General features: G+C 43.8%; 1 protein-coding gene across 1 annotated transcript; it reads right to left on the bottom strand.

The window, feature by feature from the left end:
- Nucleotides 1-384: 384 nt before the first annotated feature.
- Nucleotides 385-8,629, bottom strand: LOC135089183 (2-amino-1-hydroxyethylphosphonate dioxygenase (glycine-forming)-like). The gene is given in 6 exon segments (XM_063984504.1): nt 385-617; nt 1,736-1,846; nt 2,053-2,104; nt 2,106-2,168; nt 8,108-8,256; nt 8,484-8,629. Coding segments are annotated over 5 exon segments (585 nt in total). The 5' UTR covers nt 8,252-8,256; nt 8,484-8,629; the 3' UTR covers nt 385-402.
- Nucleotides 8,630-10,158: the final 1,529 nt, after the last annotated feature.

Here is a 10,158-nt window from a genome sequence, read left to right as displayed (position 1 = left end):
TGAGAGTGATCATAAGTGCCATAGGTATATTGTTTTTTGAGAGAGAGAGAGAGAGAGAGAGAGAGAGAGAGAGAGAGAGAGAGAGAGAGAGAGAGAGAGAGAGAGAACAATGAAAAACATTTTGACTCTGATGCATATGTGTGTGTGAAAAGTATGATGTTAAATGCACACACACACACACTCACACACACACACACACACACACACATACACACACACACACACACACACACACACACACACACACACACACACACACACACACACACACACACACACACACACACACACACACACACACACACACACACACACACACACACACACACACACACACACACACACACACACACACAAGAAGGAACTATATAAAAAAAAGCGTGAACCTTTTCTTTCATATATTTACGCCTTCATCGCCTCCTTTAGGTAGGTCAAGCACAAATTCTCGTACTCCTCGAGGGCAGGTGTGTGCGCCTCAGGGTCTTTGGCTTTCTCGTCCCAGGAACGCATGCGGAGGACGGCGTGGAAGTTGGGGTTTGTCTTGAAGCTGAGCACCTCTTCCTCTTTCATTGGTCCTCCCTGATGGGTGAGCGTGTGGCGGCTGGCTTCACTGAGACCTGGGAAAGAAAAAGAAACGCATTGTAATCTTGACAAGTAGAAAACTTTAGCTCTTACATAGAAATTTCTAAGGTTTACTGTCCCTTAGTTATGAGGGGAAGGGAAAAGTGTGTTTCACAGAGACTTGTGTATTGTATTCCATGAAGGGAAAAAAATAAATAAAATAGTGTGATCTCCCTCTTTTTGTTTTCCTTTCGTTCTTCATCTTTTCTTTTTCTTTTTCTTTTCCGTTCTCTAGCTCCTCTAATTCCTTTTCGCATTTTTCCGTATGTTTCTCTTCTTTTCACAATGCGTTCTCGTTTTCATTGTATCTATCTCATCACCCTTCCCCATTTCTCATAGTTTTCTCATTTTTGCACATCTTCACTATTTACCTCTTATTCTTAATTCCTTTTGCTCTTTTCTCCTATTTCTCTTAATCTATTTTACTTTACACACCTTTATCATTTATCTCTGCTCCAGTCTTTTTTTTATACAGTACAGTACAGTACATTAAATTACAGTACAGGGTGTGTATGTGTGTGTGTGTGTGTGTGTGGGTGTGTGTGTGTGTGTGTGTGTGGGTGTGGTGGCTTGTGTCGGAGGCAACGGAGAGCCTGAAAGACTAGGGAAGACGGGAGTCAGACGAGGAACAGGAATGCATAAATAGGTTAGGGAGCCTCAACAGACAACTTAGAGAAAACATAAATTGGAGCCTTTTTATTTAGATCCTCCTTCGATCACTGTGCCTCTCTCAATATAGTTCTCTTATTTGCCGTCATTTTCTTCAGATTTTACTCTTTTTTACTGATTAGCTTTTAATTTCGGATAATCCTCTTCGCTCTTTTTCTCCAGGGACTGCCACTTCAGCTGGCCTTTTTTTTCCTACTTTCTTTTTTTTTTTTTGTGCGCCAGGCAAGTGGCCCTCTTACATAAAAATATCAGGGGTCCAATACGCTTCCTAGCCTTCATCTCTCTCTCTCTCTCTCTCTCTCTCTCTCTCTCTCTCTCCCTCTCTCTCTCTCTCTCTCTCTCCTCTCTCTCTCTCTCTCTCTCTCTCTCTAAATCCTGTTCTTATATTTTTCTTTCCTCACCGCTGTTCCGCCTCACTCCGTCTCGTGCATGTTATTCATCTCACCTTCGTAATATTTAGGGTCGGTGGCCACCAGATACCTTTTCGCCTCCACGTGGTTCCTGACGAAGATGGTTACCTCCTCCGGGAAGCCGAGGCCTTTCAGATACTCCTCTCCTGTCGAAGGAGGAAGGACAAGCGTGAAGGACGAACTGGATAGATGCGTCTTTTTTCTTATGTGAAAGCTGAAAAATATTTGTTTGTGTTTGGTGAGTGTGTAATATTATGCAAGTTTGTTATCTTTCATCTACACACTCACGACTCATACTAAACTAAACTACACGCACACACACACACACACACACACACACACACACACACACCAACAACTTCGTGGCGTGGCGTCCCCAACACCAAGCCGTCCGTCACCATAGGAGCGTGACCGTCCCCTCAGTCCCACCAAGTGACCCACGTCATGCAGCAGCGCCCCCAGCACCACCTGACGGAGGCACCAAGACGAGTTTAAAGCACAGTGAGATGAAAAAAAAAAAAAAAAAGAAGAAAATGGAAGAGGAGGAGGAGGAGGAGGAGGAGGAAGAGGAGGAGGAGGAGGAGGAGGAGGAGGAGGAGGAAGAGGAGAAGCAGGAGGAGGAGAAGCAGAAGAAGCAGAAGAAGAAGAAGAAGAAAAAGAAGAAGAAGAAGAAGGAGGAGGAGGAGGAGGAGGAGGAGGAGGAGGAGGAGGAAGAAGAAGACGAGGAGGAGGAGGAGGAGGAGGGGAGGAGGAGGAGGAGGAGGGAGGAGGGAGGTGGTAGAGGAGGAGGAGAAGGAGGAGAAAGCGGAGGAGGAGGAGTAGGAAGAAGAAAAGAAGAAGTAGAAGAAGAAGAAGAAGAAGGAGGAGGAGGAGGAGGAGGAGGAGGAGGAGGAGGAGGAGGAGGAGGAGGAGGAGGAGAGAAGAAGAAAAAGAAAAGAAGAAAATAATAAGGAGGAGGAGGAGGAGGAGGAATACAAAGGAATACAAAGGAAAGAACAGACAGCAACAGCCCTACTGGGCCTAACGAGGCTGTCTGTGTGTCTATTCTACCACTACCACTACAGATTCTAAGAGTTAGAGGAAGGAGGACACTAGAGATCAAGGAAGGAAAAACAGGAGAGTATAGGGAGGAGGAAAGGCTAAGATGTGATAGGAAAGGATGAAAGAGAAATTATACTATTCACTACAGTAACTAAAAACATTTTATGTAGGCGCAAAGTACGTTATATGAGGGGTTGCTGCGGGATGATTGTCCAACCTTTGTTTAAAAGTTTCTATTGTATTACTATCAACAATATGTGCTGGGAGAGAGTTTCAGACATTTACGAGTACAATTCTATTGGAGAAATAATACTTAGCCTCGTCTGATCTGAAACGCTTACCTATAATCTTGTAACCATTATTTCGAGTGGTGTTGGAACTGTCAATGATGAGATAGTTGTTTACATTTACGTTATCAAAGCCCCGACACCTCTTCAACAATTCAATTAAGTCACCTCGCATTCGCCGTTTCTCTAAACTGAACAAGTTGAGTTCCCTCAAGCGCTCCTCATAAGGCTTGTTCCGCAGTCGTGGGATCAACTTGGTAACTCTTCTTTGGACTCTCTCCAGCTTGTCTATATCTTTCCTGTAATGGGGTGACCAGAACTGGACGCAGTACTCAAGTAGAGGTCGGACAAGTGTATTAAACAATGTGAGAATTACCCCTTCTGATTTGAATTCGAAAGTCCTACCAATAAACCCAACCAATTTATTTCCTGTTTTCACTACTTCCGAGCAGTGTTTACTTGACTTGAGGTCTGAGGTAATTATAACGCCCCAAGTCCTTTTCCTCCTTAACCTTAAGAAGCTCGGTACCGTTCATTAAGTAATCAGTGTGATCGTTATTATTACCAATGTGCAACACATTTATTTACATTGAAGCTCATCTGCCACTTGTCTGACCAAGTGGCTAAGTGGTCGAGATCAGATTGTAATTTTCTTTTATCCTCTGACGTGACTACTTTATTCATTATTTTTGTATCATCAGCGAGCTTAGATACTTTACAGGTGAGGCCCTCATCGATATCATTAACGTAAATAAGGAAAAGAACAGGGCCGAGCACAGATCCCTGTGGTACACCACTTAAAACTTCTCGCCAGTTTAAAAATTTACCATTTTAAAACAACGCACTGTTTTCTCTCAGACAGCCAGTCTTCAAGCCAATTGAGAAGTTTTCCATTTATACCATGTGACTTCAATTTAGCTAGCAGCCGCTTATGGGGAACTTTGTCAAAAGCTTTTTTGAAAATCTAGATACACTATATCTACTTACTGCCTTTGTTTCGTCGTACATGGTGAAAACATCATAAAAGAAATCAAGCAGATTAGTTAGACAAAAACGGAAGCCATGCTGCGAGTCATTGATTAAATAATTTTCCTCTAGAAAGTTCACTAAATTATTGCTAATTACTGTTTCCATTAGTTTACATACTACAGATGTAAGGCTGATAGGTCTGTAGTTACTTGGAAGTGAATTATCGCTTTTCTTTTCTATAGGAGTAACGTTAGCTAACTTCCAATCCTTGGGAACCTTACCGCAGTTAAATGATTTGGTGAAAAGCAACGAAAGGGGCTTACAAATTTGAAATTTAGTTTCTTTTAAGAAAGACACTTGGTGCAATACCATCTGGACCGGGGGCTTTGTCAGTTTTCATCTTATCAATTACTTCGATTATTTCGTTTTCATGAAAAACGCAGACACTTAAGGGGGTTATGTTGTGGAGCATAAGGAGTGGTTCGGGGATTGTATGAGTATTTTCCTCTGTAAAAATTGAAGCAAAATAATCATTCAGTGTGTCCGCGATCTGAGTTTCTCCGGTGACAAAATTACCGTTATCTAGTGTAATTTGATTAATGTGAGATGTAATGACTTTTTTTATTTCGAACGTAACTGTAAAATTCTTTGGGATTGGATTTTGCAATGCTTGCAATATACATTTCTAGATTTTTCTTACTCTGTCTAATGAGCTTTTTTGATTCGCGTCGGAGTCTGTCATATTCTAGTTTATCGGCCTCATTCAGAGAGGACAAATATTTACGGTAGGCACGATTTTTCTGCAGTAGTTGTGACTCAATGTTGTTTGTCCACCATTTAGGTTTATTTCTTTTGCATGGACGTCTTTTACGCATAGGGATACATGTCTTCACAGCATCTTCTAAAATGTACTTAAATTTCGCCCATGATTCTTCAATGTTACTTTCGCCAAGTTCAGCGTTCCAATCTGCGACAGAAAGAATTGACCTGAGTCTCTTGTAGTCTCCTTTTTTATATATGAAAACTTTTTCGTTGCTAACAATGTCCTCATATGCTTGAAGGTTGATGTTAAAGGAGACAATCTTGTGGTCACTTGTACTAAATTCAGGACCAATATTAACGTTAGATATTAAGTCATCGTTTGTTGAAAGAACAAGATCTAATATGTTTTCACCTCGTGTGGGTCCTTGAACGTGTTGCTTTAGGGAACATTCTAATAAATTATTATACAAGTCGTGACCAGAGTGAGAGTTAAATGGATTTCCCCATGAGTTAACAGGTAGATTGAAGTCTCCACAGATGACTGTATCAAAAGTATTACTTATTTCAGTAATTTGATCTTGTAAATTCTTATCGGAGGAAACATTGTGAACCGGAGGCCTATAAATAAGACCTATAGCAGTTTTCTTAGAACATACTCTTAAATGCAAGAAGACTGAATCTATATTGTTAATCTTTTGGGTTTTTAGTATGGTTGGCTGAAGACTGGCTTTCACATACAGCAATACACCGCCACCTATCCCGTCTTTTCTTTCACTGCTGAACATTTCATAACCTGGCAAGTTGTATTCCACAAGAAAGTCTCTGTTTGCAGAGTTCAGCCAAGATTCAGTAATACCAATAATGTGGTAGTTTTCTACAGCTGCCAGGGTTTCTAAATCTGAAAATTTATTTCTAAGGCTGCGAGCGTTGATTAGGCAAGTTTTTATAGTGTTGCACATGGAGGTTGGGTTGAGCGAGGAAGCTACTAAGAGCCTGGGGCTACACGATCTTGCTGGTCGTTTTTTGGTCTGAAAATAGAAACTTTATTACTAAGGAGTCTACCAAGTCGTGCTGCTCCAATTCCATTTAGGTGTAAACCATCCGGCTGAAATAGAGAAGGTTTATTGTAAAAGTTGTCACAAAGATTAACAAAGTCTACACCTTCCTCTGTGCAAAGAGAACGGAGACGGCTGTTAGTGCTGAAGGCTCTGTTGTAGAAGACAGCCGGTGCCCTGATGCGGGGGAGGATACCTGAAACAATAATATTATTGGATTTAGTTTTGAAGCGCTGTATCATCCTCTTGAACTTTTCCATGAGCTCTTCAGACCTAGTGTTTTCGACATCATTTGTACCTGCGTGAATAATAAAGAGGGTGTTATTATTAGATCCGCAGGCTGCCTCGTCACATGCTGTCGTGATGTCGTCTAAGCGTCCACCAGGCATGCATAGACGCTTACGTGTCCTATGAGCCCTACCACAGAACTCAGAGAGCTGACCTCTGACTATTGAGTCTCCGACCAGTCTCGTCTCTTGTGCATCTTCTTCCTCTTCAGCTAGGATCTGGTACCTGTTGTGTGTTGAGATGGGCAAAAATTTTTAACATTAGTGGTGGTGGCGCGATTTTTGACTAATATGAATGGTGACTCTGCAGGCACAGCATGTGGGCGGGCAGGAGCCCCTGGAGTGGAGGAGGCAGGTCTGTCAGGGATGGCAGGAACAACATCTGTGGAGGTGCAACCTGTATTAGAGACAACGAACTCTTTTAGTGTTTCTAGCTGTTGCACGACGTCCTCATACTGCTTGCACTTCTCGTATTTCTCGTTGAGTCTCTCTATCTTGCTTTGGAGGTGACACAACCTGCAGGCAGAAGAATTTCTAAGATACTGAGGGGCAAACCTGCCACGACCGGCTTCGCATTGTCTGAGAAGAGAAGGCATGACTGATTAATCAGAGCACTTTCGAAATTTCAGAAAAGATGTGACCATAAATTGAGCAAATGAAAAGTTTATGCAAGGAAATCAGATACTGCTGTGTTGGATGCCTCCAACACTGGGAGTTAGCTCCCACAGGGTCTTGAAAATGCCATAAAGACCAATCGCTTGCCTAGAGTCTCGGACACGAGTGAGACTTTCACAACCCGGCGCTTGCAGCTATTGTCCTCACAGTTCTGTCCCATAGAGTGGGGCCGGCGTAGTCACTCTAGGCAAAGTGGGCAAGATGGGGGAACGGAACCAGCACCCAACCTCACCTTCAGCCACGTCTGACACACCTCTGCGACCCTTGCGAGGCCTGGCCGGTGGCACCTGTCGCCAGGCGTTCTCCACCGACTCTAGAGACTATCAGACGCACTTCCAGAGAGACCAAGAAAGTGAAATATTCCTTGTATAGTATGAGAGAAGGATGGAAAAGTGATGAGAACCAGTCATTATGAAGGATAGAGATGAAAGGACCTCCATTAGCAAGGGAGAGGCGGGTGACTCACATCAACAACTGGTTCTCAGGTAGGCTAAATTAGTGTAGAGACCGCCGCACTTCTCTAAACCGCAGCCCCCAACTAACTAAAGCTAACTAAGGCATGGTCCAGCTAACTAGGACCTTGGAACTCCAGCCATTGTCCCATCAAGGGATCCTCTGCCTGCATTCCAATCCACCACTGCTGCTGCCCAGTGGCTTCACCGTAACCCTGGCCCGGGGGACTTACCAGGTTAACACCTTGTCCAAGGGTGGCCTGAGACTATGCACGGCAGGGTGGTCAATTTCGCTGAGGTGAGCAATGATCACCCGCATACCGGAAAAGAAGAAAAAGGAGGAGGAGGAGAAGAAGAGGAAGAAGAAAAAAAGAAGAAGAAAGAAAAAGAAGAAGAAAGAAGAGGAGGAGGAGAAGAGGAAGAAGAAGGAAGAGGAGGAGGAGGAGGAGCAGAAGAAGAAGGAGGAGGAGGAGGAGGAGGAGGAGGAGGAGGAGGAGGAGGAGGAGGAGGAAAACAAAGAAGAAGAAGAAGAAGAAGAAGAAGAAGAAGAAGAAGAAGAAGAAGAAGAAGAAGAAGAAGGAAGAGGAAGAAGAAGAAGAAGAAAATGAAGAAGAGAAGAGGAGGGCACTGTTTTTATAACCACATGAAGGCCTTACGTTCAAATCACCACTAGAAAGAAAAAATAAAACAAACTAAAACGAAAGATAAATAAATAAAAATAATAATAAGAAGAAAAAGCACAATAAGGTTTAAATCACTCGATCACACTTTTCTTTTTCATTTATCAGTTGCGCCTTTGTAAATAGCACTTCAAAACTTTCACCAACACATTTTCTTTAGCTTGATAACACATCGCAGGCAAGGGGGTTAACGACTCACCTGTGCCGGGAAACCCTCTTTCTGCGCCAGGTGGGCGGCCTGAAGGGCGTGCTGCTCTTGGGTCACCTTCTCCCCGATGTACGAACTCTTGCCGTACTGTTCATAAAGAGAGAACACCTCCCGTACTGCAGCATCGCACGCCATCCTCGCTGAGAGAGAGAGAGAGAGAGAGAGGAGAGAGAGAGAGAGAGAGGAGAGAGAGAGAGAGAGAGAGAGAGAGAGAGAGAGAGAGAGAGAGAGAGAGAGAAATGGTTTAAATAATTATAAGTATGGACATGTACAGTACTCTCTCTCTCTCTCTCTCTCTCTCTCTCTGTCTCTCTCTCTCTCTCTCTCTCTCTCTCTCTCTCTCTCTCTCTCTCGTTCGCTCGCTCACCCGGTGCCAATCAGTGTGCTTGACAAAGGCAACACGTAACAGCCCGTCACTACCAGACAGAAATAGGTACATGTCATCACCGAGAATAGACGCGTTGATGAAATGTACCTGATTAAGCCTCTCAACCACGCGTGTGGGTTAGAGACCACTTGTGTACGTGCCTACCCTGTAATCACCTCCACCTGCACTTTCCCACGCCGTGAAGGCAGCTACATCCACTAGCAAGGTGGGTCAAGTTTGATGGTGTGTTGGTCGATATATGAAACGGTTTTGTGTCATTGTCGTCTTTTTTCCTTTCTTATAATTGTCCTCTTTTCTCGAGTAATGATTGTGTAGTGTTGTCAGTATTTGTCTCAGTTGTTGTGAAAGAGCGTTTCAATGACGTCTCACTCTGACTAATATCGTCATCATTATTAGGACAATAGCCTCATCTACAGTTGTCAGTATCTGCCTTAGCTGTGTTTTGTGAGTAGTTTAACGGCGTCTCTAAAATCGTCATCGTTAACACTATGCCCTCATCTACAATATATGCGTTTACTCGTCACCACACCAAACAGCATTTATACCTTCCTTCACAACGTTAGCCTTAATAAAACCCTTGCCCTTCGTTTTCCACCGTAGTCATTTTTCCCTCTAATATTGTAGCTAGCGTAGAGTAGTGTAGTTAAATCAAACAACCTAGTTACGACCCTTAAGATTTTGATGCTGGTTTGAAATCCTCTTCTATCCACTTGTGTAACTTCCGTACATTTTCGAGAGGGGTTAACCTCCTCTCAGCCTTATTTTTTCTCTCTTTTGTCTACTAAGGATGATGAAGTGAATCTAATATTTGTTTTGGCGTAGGTATGGTAGTGGCTGTTGTGGAGGTGGGGGGGGGAGGGGCGGTGGAGGTGACAGTGGCGGTTCCCTTCCCCTAGCCTCGCCGTAACAGCTGCCTGAACGGTTCACAAGACTGAGACAAGCGCTCTCGTAAACCGTGCCTCATTTTCAGATTCCTGCACCTGTTGCCCTTCATTGATTCGAGGTCCGTGCCCTCGGCCCGGCCCCCCACCTGCCCCCGTTGCAGCGAGGCAGCGCTAACACCCGCAAAAATGAAGCAGAGGATAAAAAATACCTTTGACTGTCGGGTGCCTGGCCGGTCCCCTCGCTGCCCGTCCACTCCTTGCCAAGGTTAGACTTCCTCTCCCACTTATCTGCCTCACCCTTGCTATTATCAGTAACTGTACAACGCTTATTCTCATTGGGTACTATTCAGTTACCCCTGCCGCTCTAGTGGTAGAGTAAGGACAGGAGCTGGACTGAAGAATAGATTGCTCATTGCTAAAATATATTCAGTTTGCAGCCTGCGAGTTCCATGGAGGGAGACGGTGAGCGCGATTGCCGCCAATGTCAACACAATTAGATACATTATTTTCTCCTTCCTTTTAACCCACCAATCAGATGAGAGGGATACACGACAGAGCTTGTCTGATTGGCTGACGTGGTTTTCATGCTGTACGTCAAATACTTTTAATGTCAGTGATGAAAGTATTAGTAGTGCTTGTATACTGGGAAAAGAATACACACACACACCACACACACACACACACACACACACACACACACACACAACACACACATAGGTGCATTCTTACGGATACACTCACACGGTACAGGCAAAAGGAGGAAGAAAGAG

The sequence above is a fragment of the Scylla paramamosain genome, chromosome 32 (genome assembly GCF_035594125.1).
Source record: "Scylla paramamosain isolate STU-SP2022 chromosome 32, ASM3559412v1, whole genome shotgun sequence".
In the NCBI taxonomy this organism is placed as follows: Eukaryota; Metazoa; Arthropoda; class Malacostraca; order Decapoda; family Portunidae; genus Scylla; species Scylla paramamosain.
The sequence above is the reverse complement of the archived record's forward strand: the minus strand, read 5'-3'. Positions and strand labels throughout refer to the sequence as shown.